A 22987-nucleotide genomic window follows, 5' to 3' on the forward strand; every position below is an offset into this window, starting at 1 on the left:
CTTGAAATTTTACCTGACCCTGGTACAAAATGATCAACAAAGGTTTATCCTGACCCGATATGTTGCCTCTGATGCTAGGGTTCTGAGTGGATGCCATTCCATGCCAGAACTAACACTGTGTCCGTGCGACAATGAGTCGCCCGTAACAAATTGTAGTTTGCACATTGTAGTTTTCTGTCCATATTATGAAATTCCCAGGAAAAGGTTTTTAGTGCCTATATTTAAAACATATAATTGTACACAGTGCAGACCAGCTCTTCTATTTTTATAGCAATTAAATACTCCACTTGTGTAATGTGTAATGACCTCATATTTATGGCAGGTATTGAAAATGAGGAAAACCTGCAGGTGAAAGTTCCCTAAATAAAGCATCATTTTGCATGCTTATCATATGGGTTTATTTCTATATGAAATATTCAAAAGATTAATTTTAAAAAATTGCTTAAGGTGTCTATAATAACTATAAAGTTTGGTGAGTTCACAAATTTTATAAATGACATGTATATGATTTCTTTTCTTCTCTTCTCTTGAGATGAAAGTTTTTAATATACTTGTCTTTTATTTATCTGTACACTTTTATGTTACTGAAAAGTATTGAATAAAGTTATTACTGACTGACTACAAAAATATGTGGAGTACATCTTAAAAATACATAGATATGTATTTATATTTAAAAGTATTTAATTAACTTTTACTTACATATAAATATCTCTCTCTCACTCTTTAAATATATATATATATATACATTTGTACATTAAATGCAAAACATTAACGATGCTTTGAATCATTCAAAAAATGTGATTCATTTGTAACTTCAAATACAGTTTTAAATTAAAAAAAATAATACGAAAATTATTAGACAAGTAGGGTCATTAAATATACAAACTGAATAATGAAAACATATCCAAATATTAACACACATTTTAAAAACAATAAACAATAATACACAACATTAAAATGGTGTATTGTATTTAGTATGTTATATAAATTAAATATAAATCGATTAAAGTAACATTTCTAAAAAAATGGGGGCACAAAACATTTAAGATCATGTAAAATATAAATACAAAATGAAATTGAATAGATTCTTTAACAGTAAATAACACAAATGTATCTAAAAATACTAAGATAAAAAGAAATGTAAAACATTCACATATAAAAGACATAAACATAATCACTTCTTGTGTAAATAAAATCCTATAAATGTAAAGAAAAATGCATACAAGTTGAGAACTGTGCAAACCGGCCTTCATGTCCCAAACATTGCTCCTTCTACAGAAAACTGCGAAATGATCAGCAACTTATTTGATGATAAAGTAGATAAGATCTACTCAACATTCAACCTAACGATCTCAGCGGCCAACAGCAGCAGTGAAAAATCAGATCCCCCCTAACCAAGAACCCAGCCCAATTGAATAGCTTCACCCCAATTTCAGAAGCAGAGGTGGCCAAAACAATGAAGGAAATCAAATCTGGGTCCCCCCTCGACCCCTGCCCACACTTCATTTTTAGGCAGATCATGACCTCCCTTACCCCAGCTGTCATACAGCTTTTCAATAAATCCTTAGAAGCGGCAACTTTCCCTGAAACTTGGAATCAAGCCATAGTTACCCCACTACTTAAAAAAGCAGGCACAGATGTGACAAATCCGGTCAATTATAGACCAATATCTCAACTCCTGTATCTTTCCAAAGTTTTGGAGAAGCTAATAAACAGACAGCTGTCAAAGTACTTAGAAGATAACAACCTGCTGGACAACTCCCAAAGGTTTCAGGGCCACCAACAGCAAAGAGGCCACTCTACTGGCCATCACGGACAACATTAGGAACTTCCTAGATCAAGGCAAAGCGGTTGCCCTGATCCTGTTGGACCTGTCAGCAGCGTTCGACACAGTCTCTCATCACCTTCTGCTAGAACACCTATGGGGAAAAGGGATAAATGGAAAAGCCCTCAAATGGATCAGCTCCTTTCTGTACAATAGAACCCAAACGGTTCAGCTAGGAACCTACTCATCCAAGCCAAAACAACTGAAATGCGGCGTACCGCAGGGAGCATCCCTAGGCCCTACACTGCTCAATCCTTATGTTTCATCTATGGCACAAATTGGAACAAAGTGGGGCTTTGGGGTTTGCTCATATGCGGAAGACACGCAACTCACCATCACCATTGGGAAGGGGCATGAAGACACCAAAAATAAACTCATTAGCTGCCTAACGGAAATGGCCAACTGGATGGCAGATCACTGCCTAAAGTTAAACGCGGATAAAGCTGAGATCCTGCTCCTCAGAGAAGCCAAACTTATTTGGGACTGCTCCTGGTGACCCTACTCTTTAGGAGGCGCCCGACACCCAAGCACTGTGCAAAAAACCTGGGTGTAACCATCGATGACACATTATCCATGCAGGCCCACCTACAAACTCTATGTGGGAAATGTTTTGCCACCCTGAAACTTGTAAAAAGGCTATTCCAATGGATTCCCCTGGAAAGCAGGAAGACAGTCACACAGGCTCTGTTAGTGAGCAGGATGGACTATGGCAATGCCCTCTTCATGGGCATGTCAGACTACCTATTCAAATGCCTACAGGTGGTGCAGAGTGCTGCAGCAAAACTTGTGTGCAACAAAGGCAAATACAGCTCTGCAAAGGAATGCCTAAAACAACTTCACTGGCTACCCATGCGTCAAAGGGCCTGTTTCAAGCTCCTCGGTCATGCCCACAGAACACTTCATAACACAGGCCCCATGATCCTTAAAAACAAAATATACTTCTATTCCCCCGCCAGACTACTAAGGTCGCAACACCTTGCCCTTGCTAAGACAAAAAAAATAAACAAATCTAGAACATGTGGCCATTCTTTCTCTTACCTGTCGGCACAGTACTGAAACAAGCTTCCAGTCGATCTTAGGCTGACCAAAGACTACAACCCCTTTAGGAAAAAACTTAAAACTCATTTATTGCCAAAAGTATGATTTGGCCCTCAATTGCACCTATCTACCTGTTACCGCAATCCTTAGCGCTGTGACATCCTCCGGGATAAATGTAGCGCTTTATAAATAAATAAATAAACAATGAAAAAATAATTTGAACAATAACACAATTAAAAAATGCCATTATAACTCCAAGAAAACAAAAGGTATTAAAAAGTTATAAATCAGAGAAAATAAAATCTATTACTCTAACCGAAGCAACAATAGAGAAAGTGTTGAACTTGGATGGCATTATATTTACCTTTATTTCTTTACTATCTTTATCCTTATATTCTTAATCTGTCATTATTCCCACACTATCATAAGCAACAGCAGGTTAAAGTTTTGAAATTTGTAAGGCTCTGGTTTACTATCTTCATTCTATCTCCATTTCAACCTGAGCAACAGTATTGAAAATGCTGGACTTTGGTAGGGTCAAATTCAATATTCCCCACTCCATCATAAGCAACAGTAGGGGACATGATTTTACTTTGGATTGGTCAGATGCATTTTTCCCACTCCAACGTAATCAACACTGGGAGCAATATTGTGCTTTTGCAGGGGTCAGATTTACTAATACTGCTCCAAAATGAGCAACAGTAGGGAAAGTGTTGGATTTTTTAGATGTACTATTCTCATTCAAAAAAGAGCAACGTTGTTGGACTTTGGCGTGCTCATTTTCTATTCCCACTCTAAGCAAAGCAACAGAAGGAGAAGTATTTGAATTTGGAAAGATTAAACTTTTTTATTTACAATCAAAGCTGACCAGCAGTAGAAAAAGTTAAGGGTCTAAAAGAATCACATTTACCATTTCCAAAACTAAATAACAAAAGATTTCATGAAATAAAATGACAAATATTCTAAAATGTATGTAGCAAAATAAAAAGGTACTATTAATAACATGCAAAACACATTACATAAAGGGCCTATTTCCGACCACCCAATTACTATAGAGATGGTCAGAATTGAAACCAGCCAGTCATTCTGGCTGGATTCTGATGGGCTCGAGGATCCCCGTCGGAGACTGCACTGTAATCCCAATAGGACGGCGTTTCCTCCATCGGGATTATGATATTGGTTTCCAACAGCCTTTCCATGACCGCCTTTCTGACATGAAAATGCTGTCAGAAAGCAACTCTGGGGGCTCCTTGCAGGGCCTCCTTGCTCTGCGGCCTACGGTTGTGGGCCTGAGGGCTCCTATAGTGCCCCCTTGCAAATCCCTGCACCCTTTGGCTGGCATCATGAGCCTTCCATAGGGTGCTGGGATTTAAACTAACTCTAGATTCTTTATAGGAGCTTGTGCTACTGCCAGTGTACAGCCGTAGCACAAGTTCCCATAGAGAAATGGGAGTATGCGACCGCACAGTGTGCTGTTGCATCGTAATCATGCAGTTGGGGCTTTAGGGACCTCGGTCCTGAATCCTTGAGGATGCCAGTCGGGTGCAACTCCGACCAGCATCGTCAAAGGTCCCCAAGTAAAGGAACATATGTATCAATGTAAATACAACTTAAAATCACAACGTGAACAAATAACAAATACAATACGTTTTCAAAGTGCTATATCAATGCAGTGGTCAACAACAGTATAAGTTCCAAAAAGGTTCTTTATATTAGGACAATGACTATGCTGAACAAAACAGACCAGCCAACTTGTGTTTTGTCACTGGGAAAGGTCATGTGACTCATCAGGGCTATACGTGGTTGTCACATCAGGCGTGTAGGCCCCAAAAACTGTGAAAATTCCAACCCGGTTGGAGGCGAGTGGGTGGAAGGATGACCTTTGAAAAGATACGCTTGGTAGTGAGCCATGCTAGTAATGGACGAAACACGTGTCGGCTGGTCTGCTTTGTTCAATATAGTCATTGTCCTAATATGAAGAACCTTTATGGAACTTATTCTGGTGTCGACCATTGCATTGATATAACACTTTGAAAACATATTGTAATATTTCATATATCCTCACCACTTGTGCCCAAGACTGTTCCTACCTTACAGTGTGAATCCTGTGATTCACATATTCCCCCGGGGTTATCAGATTACTCCTCCGACCTGGCAGCACCGCACCAATACAGGTTTGTAGTTACCACACACAATAGCCTGAGCGCCACTTTCGTGATTTTACTAAAAACCCAACACCTTACCTTCAAATAATAATTACAATTTAAAATTAATAGCAAATTTTTTAAAAACATTTCCATGTTACTTACTCAAAAAACAAACAACCTATAGCAAATAAAAAAGTAAAAATATAATTATTATCTATCAAACATGCTAAACACCAACAAAATTAATTACATATGACAAATAACACAAATATTTAAAAATATATTTACTAGTTTTACAAAATAACCAACTACTCATACATTGGTCCATATATTGTTTTGCATATTTAATTAACCAAAGCCATGAATTAAAAATTATTTCTTCAATTTATAACATAAAAAATATATATTTAAAATACTTCCTTTGCTAGTTCTCTACAAACTCATCATGTCACCCAAAAATAGTCAAACTATTATGTATTATAAAGGATGCACTAAAGATAATAATAAAAAATATTACATTTAATACTTTAAAAACAAATTTGTATCTAAAAATTAATTAACTCTTTATTAGCCTGATCAGCCAATGAAAAAGTTAGTTATCAATTTATAGAAAACTATAAAATATCTATTATTCACATATAAAAAAAACAAGTAGGAGTGTATCTAATTTCTGTAATTTGCTTTTGTGTAGTTAAATGAAATTTCAAAGTAATTTTATAAAGTTTCATGTAACCATGCACAATTACGTAAAATTCAAAATTAGCATTTGGTATGCTATTCCACTTTAGACATGAGAAAGATTTTGTGCTAAAAACGGTATTTGGCTTAGGATTTGGCCAGATATATAAAAAATTATATTAGGGTTGCAAAGCAAATGCTAAAGTAGAATTAAGCAAAAGGGTGAATTTGAGGAAATAAATAATGGTATAATGCAATATAATAAGCCGAAAGTCAAAGAAAGAAGGTGCAACCTGCATATTTTGGTCCTTCACACCTTGGATGTGAGGTCATAAGACTGGACAGAACTGTGGGTGGGGAAATACTTCATTTCATAACACCTGCCTTTCCAATACAAAGAAGACCTACAATTGCAAAACTGCACAGGACTCCACAATATAAAGGGTGACACAAGAAAGGAGTATATTTACAAGGGGATAGCGCCACCAGAATGTTCGTAGTTGATTGTTTAAGTGCAGGAAGGTGTGCCTTCCTGCAAAAAAACACTCATTACATAATGACATAATTCTGAAGCTCACATAGAAGTAACAACTTGCTATTATGGATTGTTTATGTTCAGGAAAGAATATCTTTCTGCACTTAAGTAATCATTTCATGCCAAGCAGGCACATTTGCACTATGGTGCAAGGGTGCCTGCATTGCCACTAGACAGCTAATTTTTGAGCCAACGCTAAGGTAAACACAGGGGGGTGCCATATTGTTGTTAATACAGCACATCCCTACACTTTGGAAATCTCGACATGCAGCGCTGACAGATTTGGCGCAGCTCTGCGCTCCGACATTTCATTGTAAAAATGCCCCAAAATGTGTTAAAGACTGTCTTCATTACTTGACAAACCAGCTACTAATGAAAAATTAGAATCACTTCCTTTGTGACAAGCAACTTAAACTCCATCTCAAAGAATCAGGGCCTTCAACAATTTTGATTTTGATATTATTCCTTAGAGGTTGAGGTAGGTTAATATTGGGAAACTAGACAATGTTTAGAGTCAGATGTTTTCAGATTGCTGAATGCGGCCCACAGATTTGTTAACTATTTCATCATTAACTTGGAAAGCCAATACATCTCATTTTAACATGTTAAAACATGAAAAAACAGTTACATCGAAATGCTGTTTATATGTATTATTGCATTAAAGCTACTCTTGTTGGCTGCCCCACAGCTTGTTTGTGTTTGCTTGCCATTTGGATAGATATTAACTTTGCAGGCAAAAATCCTCCTACACCTTCATCAAGAATAGGGCTACCGGTTTTATAGTACTTATTTGTTTGGCATTTCAATCTGTGTGTATTCATATTTATTTTTTGCTCATTCTGTTTTAATCCATATTTATTTTGTGCTTAGTGTAAAAAGTGAACCTAAAATGGATATATTTCCGTGTGTTTAACTGACAAATGCGTACTCATAGTGGACATGGAAGTGATTGAATGATTAGATATTGATCAACACTTTGAGGGTAGGGGTCAACGTTAGATAGGAGAGCTTCAGCCTACTAATAACACCAGACCCATCAAGGGGGAGTGGGTTGGTAAAAACCCTGTGTCCCTAAATACCATCAAGGAAACTGTTGAAGCCGGCTATGATTATTTGTCTAAACTTCCTAGTAATACATGAAATGTAAAGATGATTCACTCACATGAAAACCTGGGGGATACAATAAGGGATGTCCTGGGCAAACCAAGGAAGAAGAAAATGAATTTTACTTCGAAAACTGAATCCTGGTACAATAATGCATGTAGAAGGGAAAAAGGTGAGCTCCTTGCTGCCATTAAATTCAAATCACAGGTAGAGATCATTAAATCCAGAGCACTTCATAGGTCAGAAATTTCCAACGCAAAAAGTGTGTGGGAAGATCTCCTATGGCTGGATCTGCATGATGTCCTGGCTAATAGGGATTCCAAAGATTTTTGGAAAACTGTAGCTGCTGTTACCAGGGGTAACAAACCCACGCTTGACTTTTGCATCCAACCAGAAGAGGGGGTTGCACATTTTAGTCACTTGTATAGTGATAAGGTTAGGTTGTGCAATGATAGAGCCATCCTAGATGTGAGTGGGGTTCAAACTGAACCTAATGGACTGCAATTTTCACCTAGCGAGACGAAAAAAGCAATTAGTTCATGTGTTCCCGGGCGTGCCCCTGGTCCTGATAGAATACCCAATGACTTGTATAAAGAACGTTTGGAAATTTGGGGTCCTTATATTAATCTACTTTCTAATCGTATCCTCTCAGGTATGGACATTCCACAATCATGTAAACTGGTAGAGATAGTTACCATTTTCAAGAAAGGGGACTGCGCACTCATAGGGAATTATAGGTTTATTAGCCTTATGGACTCCCTACAAAAAAATTCTGCAAGCAGGTTCTTGCACACTTCTAGGAGTGGATAAGTGAGGGGAATATCATTTCCGAGTGGCAGGAGGGTTTCAGGGCTCAAGTGAGTACCCTAGACCAGATCTTCCGCTTTATGTGTATTTTCTGGAGGGAAGTGACTGTCCACAATGGCAAACTTTATGTTGCCTTTGTTGATTTATGTGCCGTGAAACTATGGGAGGTCCTCAAAGACATGGGTATGCCGACTACCCTTCTGAACATTTTATTAAGACTTCACACAGACACCATGACTCAAGATAGATGGGGTGATAGTGGGGCGCTAATGGAGCTGAGCCAAATTGATAAAGGAGTTAGACAGGGATGTGTATTAGCACCTAACCTGTTCACCCTGTTTATGAATGATGTTATTGGCTTCCTGAGCAGGGATGGCTGTGATGCTCAGAAAATAGGTGGGCATTTGGCCCCCGCTCTCCTATTCTCCGATGATACCCTGCTCATATCAAAGTCGCTGCAAGGGCTCCAGCAGCTGTTAGATATTTTCCCAGCATTCTGCCTGGAACAGGGGTTGGAGCTGAATTGCTCCAAAACAAAATGCATGCTTTTTCCATCAAATTTAAAGTCAAAATGCAAGAAGCTTTTGTATGTGGGTGGCAGAGTTTGACTACCTTGGTATTACATTTACTCAAAATATTAGCTGGCTCCCACATTCGGAAAGAGTGCAACTATCCCTAGTCCAGCAAAAGGTGACTATAGTTAAGATCCATAGGAAAGCTATATCTAGGAAATTGGCATCAGCGTTAGAGATATGTAATGTCAAAGCACTTGGGATTGCCCTATATGGTGCGGAGGTATGGGGCTGTTCAAACTGCAGTGGTCTCTCAGTAACTGAACAAACATTTCTTAGATCCCCATTGAATCTTCCGATGTCCACCCCACGGATTCCGCTCTATCTAGACCTAGGCCACAAAAGAATTGAACACAAAATTGTTTTAAGAATGCTTATGTTTTGGCTGCAGCTATGGTTTACTCCAGGACTTGTGTCTTATAGGGTGGGCCTCTGTGAACTAATTACACCAATTTGTGTGGCCAAGATTCCTTGGATGCGCACAGTTAAGACCTTGCTTCATTAACTAAGATTAGTTTTATATTCGAGCCATCCGGAAATCCTTAGTCAGATAAACAAATCCAGTATCAAAGTTGTGTATTGGGGCACAGTAGAGACTGATTTGTTAATGAACTGCAAGGGCTCACTCTTGGCTGCTTTTATGAATTTTAAACATTCATTGTCATTTGAGGCCACAATAGATGAAATTGAACCCCTACTAGCAAGAAAATTATACATACAGTTCAGCTATGGGTGCCTACCTGTAAATAGCTTTCAAATAAAATGGGGCAAAGTATGCCAGAGGGATGAACGAAATTGCCCTTGTTGCCAGAGGATACCAGTCACTTGAACATGTTTTATTCTTTTGCCCCTTGTACTACCAATTACGAACTAAATGGATAGCCCCACTGTGCATACATTTGGGGGTAAGAAAGTACGAGGAGGCATACAGAAAATTCCAGTCAAATACTACGCGTTTGATTGTATTTTGTACAGCTAGGTTCTTAATGGCTATGTGGATTAGGGCCATCAAGTACTCCCCTGTTATCTTTTAGGCTGTTATTGAGTGGCTCGTGCCAAATTCGCATTGTGTCCTGTATTATATTAAATGAATGCTACTCTCTCATTTTTTAAGCTTTTTTACACGTTTTACTACTGCTTTTAGCGTATTGTATGATTACGATTTTTATAAATAATGATGTGTTAGAATCTGCATCACTTGGCTGCTATTGTGATGCATGCAATTATGCACTTTGACCACTTGATTATGCTGCTAGTGCTATTGCAATTGGACTGTGAACGGCCATTTACAATATTATGTTTTATTTGCATCTTGTGTTTGTAAATATTCTGTTCTATGGTGTACTTTTATGATCTATAGTGATCAAAATAAAGTTCTTTGGATTGTATTGCTTACTCGTATTTCAATGTCTAATGAGTTTTAGCCATTTACGGGACAAAACCGTCATCTGCAATCATAAGCATTGTAAAACACCTTAAACAGTTGCACTTCTGCCGTCTTCCCGGTTGTGTTCATTGGAAATATGTACCTAAGCTATTATTTTGTGTTTACACATTTGATGGATAAGTATTAAACGCAAATATTGCAAAGGATCAGCTTGTTGCAATTCCTTCTGAAAGTTTGAGAAAAAACTATTGTTTCATTTGCTCAACAGACCCACATGTGTTAAGTAATTGGGTACAGGATAAATGGTAGAAACATGATTTTTTTTAACAGTATCCAACTTTCACACCAAAGAGGAGAACAATGTAGACAGCTTCTCAGATAAATTAAACATAACCTTTTTTCTTGTCTTGGTGCTAGAATTTTAGCATATTGGTTATGGTCTGCAACTATAAGAGATGTAGGTCTATAATTCTTGAAAGTGGTGTAAGCCATGTCTTGTTTGGTATAAGTCAAGTTACCACTCTTTTGAAGGTACCTCAATCTTTCTTTTGAGAAATAAAAGCTGAGATTACATAATTGAAAAAGAAAAAGTTTAAGAAGAATGAAATGCAGAGAGGTAGCCATCAGGCCCTACTTCTTTCACTCAGTTTAAAAGTGATATGGTCCTAATCACCCCATTAATAGTGATATGTGTTTGCACATGTGGACAATTCAATATTATAAGAGATATCCATGGAAAATGAAGGAAACTATTTGTTAAAGGTGTTTTCTTCTAATCAAGGTTATTGGGGTTATATATGTTTATAAAACTAAATGAAACAATCATTATTTTCAGACATTGTAATTCTAGCTACAGTCTTCTCACCATTTCTAGAAGATATTTAGGGTCGTTCTTTTCAACTTTCAAAAAATTTCCTAATAATTTACCATTTCTAATTTGACCCCCAAGCCCTCATTGGAATGTGGCTATTATTTATAATCCCAGACCCATTTTTATTTTAACTTATTACATTCAAATGTAGCTGTATTTAAATCACTGAGATAATCTTGTGATTTCAAGGTGTAAATGTTATGTTCTAAGTTACTGGTTTTCTTCAATACAACTATTAAGATTGTAAACATCTCATTGTTTTCAATGAATATATCTGATGGACTGCTTTAATTCAGAAATTGTGAGCCTTTTAATACATCGCTGTTAAATCTACACTGATTGGTAAAACATCAAAATCAGAACAAAATTAAAGTATGATGCTGAAATAGTTTGAAGCTAATTTATAAGAGTAAAATATTATTTGGAAGTTTTCAGCTAAAAAAAATAAAAACAATGCTAGATTGTGTGGCATGAACTGGAGTGAAAAATATACTTATTCTTATCTGGATTACGTCATCATCACATTTCGGAGAAGTTTCTCCGCTCCATATTTTTTGTTAGACATTTTTATATTTTATATTGAAATATTCTACATAATGATCACCTACAGAGAAAGAGGCCTACCACCTAATGAAAATCATACCACAATACCAAATTATCCTTCAAAAACGTTGTTAGAACATAATTGTTGTTTTTCCAAAGTAAAATATTAGAATTTTTAAAGCTAATGATATACCATCTACCATTTGTTTCACATTAGTGTGTAAATACATGGATCACATGAGGTTCATAAATTAAAATTATGGTCCCATTTCTTTTACCAAACACAGTGGAACAGAAACTTCTACTTACTCAAGATCCATTTAAGGTATTTGTTTCTTCATCAGTTTCAAGAGTCCCCTGTGGTAAATGGTTTTAGTTTCACTAAGTGAGACAATATCCCCTGCCATTAACATTCAATGAGTTACCACTAGTTAAAGCATCACCCACACAGATGTGCTCTTTCTTTTTTATTTCTCTTCAGTAATATCGGTTTCACGATTTAAAATAATTTGAAATGTCTATGTTTCTAAATGCGACAATGCATTTTGTCTCTTAATGGACTATTAAGGCCTTTAACATTCCCAAATGTTCCTCAAGTCACTAAAGGCATTGCAAAGAAATAAACACTGAATAATGGCTTCAAAGTTCTACATTTACCATAATGCAAATAAAGGAAAACAAATGTAAAGTCAATTGAAAATTGGCATAAAACAGTGCAGAAGGGTTTAAACAAAGTAAAAGCAACATAATAAAGTACATGTAGCGTACAAAAAAAGACAGGAAACAACTGCGTGGAAGACACCACATACCATAACTAAAGAAGGATGAAGGTAAGGAGGGAATGATGATAGACCGAGCCATGTAAGGAAAACATCGAATTAAATTATAACAGCATGAATCTTGCCACATACAAAGTGTATCTGAATGTGAAGATAAAAAATTAATACATAAACATACTATCTAACAGATGAACAATTAGGTATAATAACAAACAGGACCATAACATGCAAATGTATAAAAAATATTATAAACAACCTCTGTCATCCTTTTCTCCATGATGGACTATCTTTTATCTACTCTGTTTGACTTCTTGGCAATTTCTTCTATGTATGGAAGTAAAGACCTGATTTCCTCTAATAACACTTCCAAGGTTTAACCTGTTGTAGATTTAATTAGAGGTTGAGGATCATCAATTGTCTTGACAGAAGAAGTAGTACTGTTCATGTTTTTAGTTATTAATGGCTAATGAATAAACAACAGATTTTTGAATGTTTGAAAAGTGCCAATTAGCTTTGACTGCTCAGAAAAGGAAGGATTAATATCTACAAAAATTAGAATAAAATCTTATTCATTGAAATATTTTCAATGTGCTAGATAATGTGTTAGAGCTGGAGTTATTTTTCTTTTTCTTGTTCTGTTCATGGACAATATATATCGGATAACAAAGCATTTAAACTTAAATGAAAATCTAATAATAATAGGAAACCTATAGTCAGGACTACTAACTTGCAGGTGGTGTAAATAGTGACAGAAGCACTATAGAGATTTTAGGTTAATCCATTGGTTCCTTCTGAAATATAAATGTCAAGAAATAGTTATTAAATATTTTTAAAAGGGAATCTTTTACTTGCAATACTTCACACAGACATCATCGTAAAGCATAACAATTGTGAAGAATAAGAATCCATTTAAAATATCATTTGGTGTTTCTCTGGGAACTAAAAGTGCAATAAATAACTTTGCAATTTACTCCTAAGACAAGAAAGGTTACCAACTTATAGAGAAAATTAAGTCTGCACTGCAGAAACAATATAGATTAAGGTAAATTATTTAGCACTTTGGCCTTTGAATCTTTTATTGGTGCCTTGCTAAAGTCCTGCCTACTTACTTTGCTGGCTGTGGCATGAAGCCAGGCCCCTGCCAGTGCTACATTTGTTAAATGTGAGTTTAGAACTATAATTAGACAAAGAGCACATGTGAAGCTCCAAACTAAATGTAATCTAAAACTGGCTCTCCACTGTGGAATGTTTAAGTGGATTAAAGGTATCTGTGAATGGGATCTTCAAATTGTATGTCTCGTTGTTACTCAAAGTCAAGTTCGCATAGGATTCTGGTAGCCGCCAGATACAGCTTATGTGGCAATGTAAAATCCAAGCCCCCAAGCCTGCGTAAGAAGTGGAAAAGATAGTCTTCCCTTAAACTGGATACCAGGAATGAAGCCTGGGTACATTGATTCTTGTTATATGGCAGTTCACAGTGCAATATGACTCCTGGAAAAGCAGTGATTCATGTCCGGATTGATTGTTCCTTATTCCCCCCATATATTTTACCCAAGATGTTTGTTGCTCTAGCTAAAAAGATATCCACATTTCTGGCAGATCTTGTAATTCCCAGCGGGATAATATCTCCTGCTTCTAAGCCTATTGGGAATCAAATATCATCATTATGGGGATTGAAATGACAGATGAGATATAAATGAAATTACATAACCAAGTGAGCTTTGATCACTGTGGCTAACCTTAAACTCACTATCACACCATCAGTCAGTAACTCTACAAACAGCTGCAAACAGCTGCAAGACAACCCCTTCGAGGGTGTGTTAGACTTGTCAGCCTTAGGGTGGTCTTCCCCAAACTTTTTGTCTACTTACTTCCATTTGTGTTGCTCAAATTTGTTTTTATTTGCATTAGGTCTCTGTGCACTTCACCACTGTTAATCAGTGCTAAATTACTTGTGTTAACTCCCCATAACATGGTTTTATTGGCTTACACCTGATTGGCATATTTCATTCACGTATGAGTCCCTTGTAGAATGGTATACCATATACCCATGGCCTGATAATAGACATTACAAGTGGGTCTGCAGCACTTACTGTGCCAACAGCTAATTATCACCTTAAAATGTCCATAGCCTGCCTTTGCAGCCTGAAAGAAGTTTTACATTGCTAATTCGACTTGGCAATATAACCCCCTTGACCAACTTTAAACTCTTCTTTTAATGCATGTAAGCCACCCCCAAGGTATGCCCTAGGGAGCCCATAGGACAGGGTGTATTGTAATTAAAAGTCTGTACTTTACATTTTACATGTCCTGGAAATGAAAAAGGTCTAAATTTGTTTATGACTACTGTGAGCCCTACCTGTCCCATAGGATAACATTTGGTTGCTTATTATATTTAATAACTGCTATCTTTCGATTGGGACCATGTAATCAGTTCATGGTTGGTATCTATGAAATTGTAATGATAAATCCTCTTTAGAGTCAGATTTTTAATTACAATTTTGAAAATTAAAATGTTAAAAAGTTGCCATTTTCTTGTCCTTAGCAGTCTGGGCCTGCAACCTCTCCTGGCTCACATGACTGGTTGTTACTGGCAGTTAGACTTGGTGAATTCCTCCCACATGGTAACACAATCAAGGTATTAGTGTGCCTGAATGGGCCATCGTCTGGCATGTTCCACTTACAACTGAATAGGCTGTGCACTACCTTCACACAAAGGTCTTGTTATCACTGTATTGTTCCTGCAGTCAGTTTGGAGCCAGAACATGGAAGTCAGGAAACTTCTGTCATTTCAAAGACTCTAGAAAAGTCTTCCAAACTTCAAAGGAGACACTGGGTATACAAATAGAACTCCTAGATCTAATTTTCAGTTCACTTCTGGAACTGTGAAAAGGACTCTCAGAGGACTGCCTGCTGCTGTGACTTAATGTGCACTGCGCAAGACTGCTTTGCTGCCTGAAACCTGCCTTGAACCTTCGGAGGCCATGCCTGCCTTTTGAGCTCTGCTTCTTCACCTGCACCCATGATTACCAGAGTAACTCCAAGGGCTGTTTTGTTGGCTTCCTGTTAAGAGCCACAGAAACATAACTGGCTCCCACCATCTTGAACCTGCACCTGAACCCACCCTGAGTGAGTCCTTACCCCCTCCCACCAGTGGTGTCCCACCAATCCTGGAATCTGGGTTGGGGTGCTAAAGGTCTCTGGATATCCAAAATCCAAAACTTGGAATTTAGGAATCATTTTGGCCAAATACTGCTCAGAGAACCAGTAAGAGACTGTAACCAACCTGTTTGTCATCCGCCCAAGGTCTATTGCCTGTCGGCCTGACTATGTGGCTGCTTCTGCTATGTTCTTCTCATCAACAGTACATACTGTTCAGTGGTCTTTTGTCAAAGGGGTATCTGGCTTTGTGGAACTGTCTTCGACCACAGCTTCTTGCCTCGGCCTCGTGGAGATGTTTTGCCTTACATAAAAACAACTAAGTCAGAACGTAGAAATCTTCACCACTCCTTGGACGTTAGGCTTCCCGACGATGATGCCCCCCTTTCAAATACTGCTTGCAGCCCTGTCCAGGTGAAGTTTACCTTCTGAGAATGTTTCACTAAAAAAATCCAAAGGTAAGTGTTGAGCGGGCCAATCCGTGGATGGGTCAGATGTTTGAGACTCAGCAAGGCACTGAATCTGTGACACTCCATGTCTAACCCAGTGTGCTCTACTTGAGCCCATATCAAGCTCTATAAGTAAAGTGCAATGGGCTGAAAGAAGAGCCTCAAAGACAAAATGCAGAAGTTTGCAACGCTGCATTGAGCTGCAAACAAACATGGTTCATGTCTGCCAGAGGCCAGGAAAAGACACTCCTTCTGAGCCACTGAGAATACAAGAGCAACTATAGGAAATACAGCAAGAAATTGTTTTTGATTTCTTTGGACTACATGCCCCATGTCAACACCTTGTAGTTATGAGCCACAACGTTTCAAATTTCCCAGAAGTCATTGTCTTTCCAAAAAGCTTGGCTGACTTTGTAAACTCTGAATACAAACACATTTTCTCCACTTTTGATACTGCGTCCACATTGTACATTTAACAGCACTCTGTTCAATGGTAGCAACTTTAAATACTTTACAGTACATTTAGGAGTTCACTAGAATAAAATCACTCCACTGTGGCCTCAAGCCAATGGCATCATGAAGCGAGTAATGGCCACTTTAAAAAATATCCAGAAATGGTGTGAATGTCTCAGGAGTTGCCATTTCGGAGACATTATGTCAATATCTGAGGGATTGTAAGGACATGTCTTCACATCATCTCCAGGAAACTTCCTGCTGAACTTTTGTTTGGCAGAAAACATTCCATTGTTGAATCCACAGGCAGTAGTGCTCCCAGAGTTGAAATGGGTAAGGTTAGAACATTTTGAGACATAAGACTAAACGTGTTATGCTTGTATGATTTTAATAGACTTTGTACCTTATGCATTGATGAAGGTCCACCCTTGAGTGCAGGGCCAGACTGGCCATAGTGGGTACCAGGAGTTTCCCCAGTGGGTCCCCAGGGTGGGAGACAGTTTTAGACCCCTGGGGACAACTCTTGTTGCCTGGGGCCGGTTTTGCAGTGGCAAATTGGCCCCAGCACAAAAAGTGTCAAAAAGCTTTCCACAAGCACTCTGCCCCACACAAGCACCCCTTAGCCAGGGCCAGTTTTGTTTTGTTTCCCGGTCTGGCCCTGCTTGAGCGCATGGTTCACAGGACTGGAAATCAGAGTAAATACGACAGATAGCACCCAGCTTTGGCCCGTAAAGTAAATTAGGGTTATCATCCATGAAAAAGAGGGATGTAGTTTTGGAGTAAGAAAAGTTTTGCACGGCCTGCAAACCAATAATCTTCTTTGTGGTCCAATCTGTTATCATGTCTATCCATGAACATGCAGTTAAGAAATTGAGCATATACTCTGTTTTAACATGTTGGCTATTATTTGTAGGGCACTACACTCATGTTCAACATGACGTCCGTCCTGAAAGATGAGTCCATCTGGGCAAGACCATACCAGTTTTATCCAGAACACTTCTTAGATGATGATGGTCAATTCATCAAGCGAGAAGCCTTCTTACCTTTCTCTGCAGGTAAATACATACTTGTTACGCTAAGGGTGTGTAGATTAGCAATTTGGGTAGAGAGATGAAATGTTTAATGTATGCAGTGTCATTGTCACATACATTTATTTGTAGATGCTGACTGGATTGCTAATCTTATGTGTGCGTACAGTTTACAATAGATAGATGACATAAACACATATAGTGTACAATTGAAGAGCAATGCAGGGGCATATTCGTCATGATTTAATACAGCACAAAACAGCAAGCCACCTTGCTTCTCTGCATGAAAGGGAAAGGACACAAATGCACCGTATTTAGCATTACACGGCGCATTCCTGTCCTTTCTTGTACTGGCCCACTTTTGGCTGATTAGCACCAATGCAGGCACCCTTGGGTCATGGTGCAAGGGTGCGTGTATTGATGGCAGGATTGTTTTTGTAAGAAAAATCCTGAGAGGAATTTTCCTCTTTCTATGTGTGCTGCAGAATGCAGCGCACATGGAAAGTGGAAAAAACGCAGAGAGATAAGGATGTTTCTCATCGTTATGCCTCTCCTGGGGAGGTGTAGCATTTTGATGCACTCCCATGTCTAGCACTAATGGTAAATCTGGGATTCCGCAAAATTCCTTGGATAAATGTGTGGAAACACCCATGCTCCAACTATGGAATGCCTACCTGGGGAAGAGTAACACAAGGCAGTGATTAGCACTTCCTTGTGTTACTCCAGATGTATCAATCCATGCATGGCATCGCAAGGTGGCCTTGTTTGGCTTGTTAAAACTCAGTTAGGTTTTGCATCGCCCTAAAACCTTGATAAATATGCCTTGCAATGTCCATTGAGATCAATATTTTGTACAATCTTGCTTTTGTTAAATGTCTTATTAAATGCCAATGAAAGTCAGACAGTGCAAAAGCCCTCTAGATGACCTCAATACAAAAAGGAGGAAAAAGAAAATGTATTATAATTTACCTTTCCTTATCATTAAAGTTAGCTTCTGTGGTCCTTGTTGATAAAAGAACTGGTCCAAAGGGAAGGAGAAGGGAGAAAGAACAACTGAAGCTAGGGAGAATGGGTGGCAAAGAAAGACTCAAGCATATATGTGTATGAGTGTGTATATACACACATACTCAACCACACCTAAGGCTTTTACACAAACTCATATAAGAGACACATTGACCCATGTCTTTTTAGGTCAAGCCTGGGCAGCTCATGCGCTGCTCTTTGAGGCATGCGGTATTAGAGTATGGACATGAAGGTCTCCTACTTTCATTGGTTTGTATCATTGTCCTTTGTAAATGCTGGCTTTTGATTCGTTAAAAGGCTTAGTAGACCCTCCTTATTACCGCCTTGTCTCATTCTGTAACCTCCCATGAAAACACCACCTGTTACATGTCCTGTTACTCGGTACATTTTAATTACAGCTTCCGAGTACTATTTGGGAAAATGTTTTTTCCTGCCTGCTGTTGCAGGCAGGACACGCTCTCCCCCATCACTTAAAAGAAAACATGTATTTAACTAGGGCTGCAAGCCTCAGTTGTATTATTGGCAGCCATGCCTTTCGTTTGTTAGTTGTAGATAGAGGCATTCCGTGGGGGCCTGTTCCGTGCACTTTCCCTTCCCCTCCCTCTTGTTTTATTTTGCTCCTGCATGGTTTGGCATTGTACAGCATGTAAGATGCTGAAGTTGAATAATGCTTTTGAGTTCATATTTTATTTGAAAGTATTTTCTTTGAAACTCTAAGTTGCATTCAGAGGCATTCCAAGGGTGTCTCTTCTGTTCCGAGCACTCCCCCCACCCTTCCAGCTTTTTTAATTTTGCCCCTGCATGGTTTGTCTCAAGTCGGCATCTTGATCTAGGAACAGTGCAGAGGGTCCCTTACTCTTCAAGGACTTGTGGCCAAGGTGAAAGGTTTTATTCAGTGCAGTGCACTTCCTCTCACTGCTGCTCCCTGAAGTCTCCAACAACGTGTCGCAGAGTCCCAAGTTTGTGGGTAGACCAAGGCAGCTCTTCAGTACCGGAAACACTAAGCCCTACCCCAAACTTGTAAATATACTGGCATTACCTCATTTGTTTAAGGAAGCCTGAGTCATGAAAACAAGAAAACAAGATTTTCAATGCAATAGGTCTTGAATTTGTGAAAGTTAGAGTTATTGGAGTTGTAAATGAAAATGTGTTTTACCTATGTGTTTTGTTTTGGTGTCTAGTGGATGAATGTGGCGTGGAGTGGAATTATCTGGGTTGTATTGGAATTGTTAGTTGTGGAACTGTGTGATGTATAGTGTATTTGTATAGTGAAATTATGTGGCATGGTGAATAGTTTGTGGTGAGAGCTGCAGAGAATAGACAGAAATGAAGAGTGAGAGGGATAGGTATCTTGTGTAGGAAGCGGTTATTGAACTTGAGACAGAGGAGCAGAAATAGTGTGAGAAAGATAGAAAGAAGGGGAGAGAAGGGCATAGATGCATAAAGTGGGATGACGTGTGTGTAGAAGACACTCTAAGTAGAGAAGGAAAGTGTGGGTTTGAGGGATGGAAACAATGAACATTTATGGGATAAAAACTTTGTTTGAAGACTATGGGCCAGATGTAGGTAACACATTTTTATCGACTCTAAAATACCGATTTTTACCGAATCGGTATTTTAGAAAAGGGAAACGAGATGTAGGTCAAAATTCGGTAAAAAATACTGAATCGGTAAAATTCGGTTACCCCGTCTCGGTATTTACCGAATCGGTATTTACCGATATGGCAAAGACCGAATCGGTAACTCACATGCAATCCTATGGGCCTGGAGGCCCATAGTAATGCATTGAATCTGCCGAATCGGTATTTACCGAATCGGTATTTACCGAATCGGTAAATACCGAGTCGGGGATACAAAATATCAGGCAGTTGAAGTATCAACCAATCACGTGCCTCCATCCCTCCCCTCAGCCAAACAACAGAGCAATAGACCAATCCTGTGCCTCGACCCCACCCCACAACCAGGAAGTGGCCACACCCATGCAGGTGCAGTGTACCTGATCACACAGGAGAGCAGTCACACAGAGACAGGCTGTTGTGAAGCAGAGCCCTGCAGGAGAAACAAATGGAGCCCCAAGACTCTCAGAGGGAAGGTGCAGAGAGGAAGAGGAAGATGAAGTTTAGCACTGGTGAACTTCAGGTGCTGGTGGGGGAGGTAGTCAAGCACTACCCAAAAATCTTTGGAAAGCAGTCCCTGCAGGTACCAGAGGCTGTCAATAGGAACACCTGGCTGGGGATCCAGACCAAAATTAACGCCATAAGAGTGACCAACAGGGAAGTGGACAACCTCAAGAAGTGATGGTACGATCTAAGGATCATCACTAAAAAAAAACTGGCTGCAAGAAGCAAGGAGGCCAATGCTACAGGTGGAGGGAAGAACAAGGCACCTCCACTCCTGGACCTGGAAGAGCTTGTGGAGTCCACACTGGAGTCAGAGTGCGTTCTGGGGATTGGTGATGCAGACAGCTCAGCCCGAGCTTCAGCTAAGAAAGGTAAGGGACATGTCCATCATCCCCCACCCCCTGCCTGTGTTCCTCCCCCAATGTGGCTATGTATAGAGGAATCCAGTTCTGACTTTAGTATGCACCTGCAATGCATTATGGGAGTGGTAGTCATAAGAATACCCATATGAGCAGTCATCATGAAATGTCGTCAGGCATGCCACACAATACAATCAGACACAAGGGAGGAGCAGAAAATAGTGATGTAAAAATGTAATTTAATAGTGATGTACACGGTGAAAGCACCACTAAGACACTGTCCATATCTGTCCACAGGGGAGACTTCACACAAATCACAGCAGGTGAGGGAGAAGACACATCCCCAAAGGGATAGCAGTGAGCAAGAAGGCAGGGATGCTGGGCCCAGCAGTGCAAGACCTAGAGCACCCTGCACACAAGCAGCTGACATACCAGAGGCAGACAACACCATGCTACTGGAAGCATCTCGATTGGTCCTTGGCTCACCACTACCTGAGTCAGAACAACCAAACACACCAGCAGACACAGAGGTGTCTGAAATCTTCAGGCCCTTGAGGCACGAGGGTCCCCCGCATAGGATCCTACAAACATCCTCGGATGAGGAAGGGAAGTGTGAGGAGTCAATGCAGTCTATGGCAGGAAATGCACCAGCTCATACATCCACTCCTGTCAGGCGATCCGGTGGAACAAGACGTCGTAGGGTCCGGGAGTCAGGCGCCAGTGGATGTGATGAGGATGTGTTCCAAGGCCTTGATACCACAATGGTGAAGGTGCAGCGCCTGCAGGCAAAAGGGATAAGTGCAGTACACAGACAAATGCAAATTTTGAACACTAATTTCACAGACATGAACAAGGGAATTGCATCAATGGCAGACAGCATGAGGGACATGGCAGATGGAGTCGGGGACATGTCTCAGTGTGTGATGACACTCTGTGAGGAACTACATGAGGACCGTGCACAAAGGCGCAGGGACAGCCATCGTATGCACCAGCAGACAAGCGGCATGCGCCAACTTGCAACTGCAACTTCACTGATGTGTCGCCGTTCAGTTGCGATGCAGGAGGGGCTGGTGCACTGCTGTATTGACCTCACACGGGGGATGGGGGGAGTCACTACAGCGATGGAAGCGCTGCTGACAAACCAGTCAGCCACCACAGGAGCATAAGGCGTCGGGACACAGATACCGCTAGTAGCAGGGGCAGCACCCCTGTCCCTGAAGTAAGGAGGAGTAGCAGACGCCAGAGTGCCGGCGCTGGCACAGCAGACTTGGAACTGAGCCAACCTCATGCATCACGCGGGGCTGTTCATGGGCGCAAGCAGTGAGTCTGCCATATTCAGTTGGACATGTGATGGTACAGAGTGTATATGCACTATCCCCTAATGTGGAAGAAAAAAGATACATTACTCAGATGCACACATTGACATACGTCTGCTTCATCTATCAAGGGAGTGTCACCCATTTCTTTACCTAGCAGGTATCCTTCCCCGAATTCACCCGCTGTCAGGCGGGTATAGATCCCACTGTTTTGGAATATATATGAATCTTGGGTGCTTCCTGGGTATCTGGCCACTATATCTGTGGTGATGTACTTGCCATCACAGATTGCTTGTACATTAATTTTGTGTGATGACTTCCTGTTCCTGTATATGTGCTCTGTGGTAGCTGGGGGGCAAATGGGGATGTGGGTCCCATCAATGCAGCCAATCACGTGTGGGAAGTTTGCCATGAGGTAAAAGTCAGTCTTGGTCCTGTGCAAGTCCGCATCAGTGTCTGGGAAGTGGATGTAATGATCCATTCTTTGCATCATGGCATCCAGGAACTTTCTGAAAAAACGCGACAGGCAGCTCTGCGGCACCCCACCAACCGCTGCCACAACACTCTGGTAGCTCCCAGATGCTAGGAGGTGTATGCTACAGAGCACCTGGACATGGGGTGGGATGGCATGGGCTCTTGGTCTTGGGTGGTCCAGGAGTGGGTGCAGGTCCCTGATCAGGTCCATGATGGTTTCGGGGTGCAGTCTGTATCTCTGGCTCTGTCAATAGGAAGAGTGTAATCCTTTGCCTATAGACCTGCTCCTCCCTTCTCCATAACCTCTCACCGGCTGCCTG

At 40.0% G+C, this 22987-nt stretch overlaps 1 protein-coding gene across 1 annotated transcript in view; it reads left to right on the forward strand.

Annotated features, from left to right (window-relative positions):
• The window catches only part of LOC147748034 (cytochrome P450 2D6-like), a 260715-nt gene that overhangs the window by 188293 nt on the left and 49435 nt on the right, over positions 1-22987 (forward strand). Inside the window, exon 8 of the mRNA XM_086958064.1 lies at positions 17261-17402. Coding sequence (XP_086814190.1) covers positions 17261-17402 — 142 coding nt within the window. The remainder of the gene's footprint in view (positions 1-17260; positions 17403-22987) is intronic.

This window comes from Lissotriton vulgaris, chromosome 1_1, assembly GCF_964263255.1.
Source record: "Lissotriton vulgaris chromosome 1_1, aLisVul1.2, whole genome shotgun sequence".
Taxonomy (NCBI): domain Eukaryota; kingdom Metazoa; phylum Chordata; class Amphibia; order Caudata; family Salamandridae; genus Lissotriton; species Lissotriton vulgaris.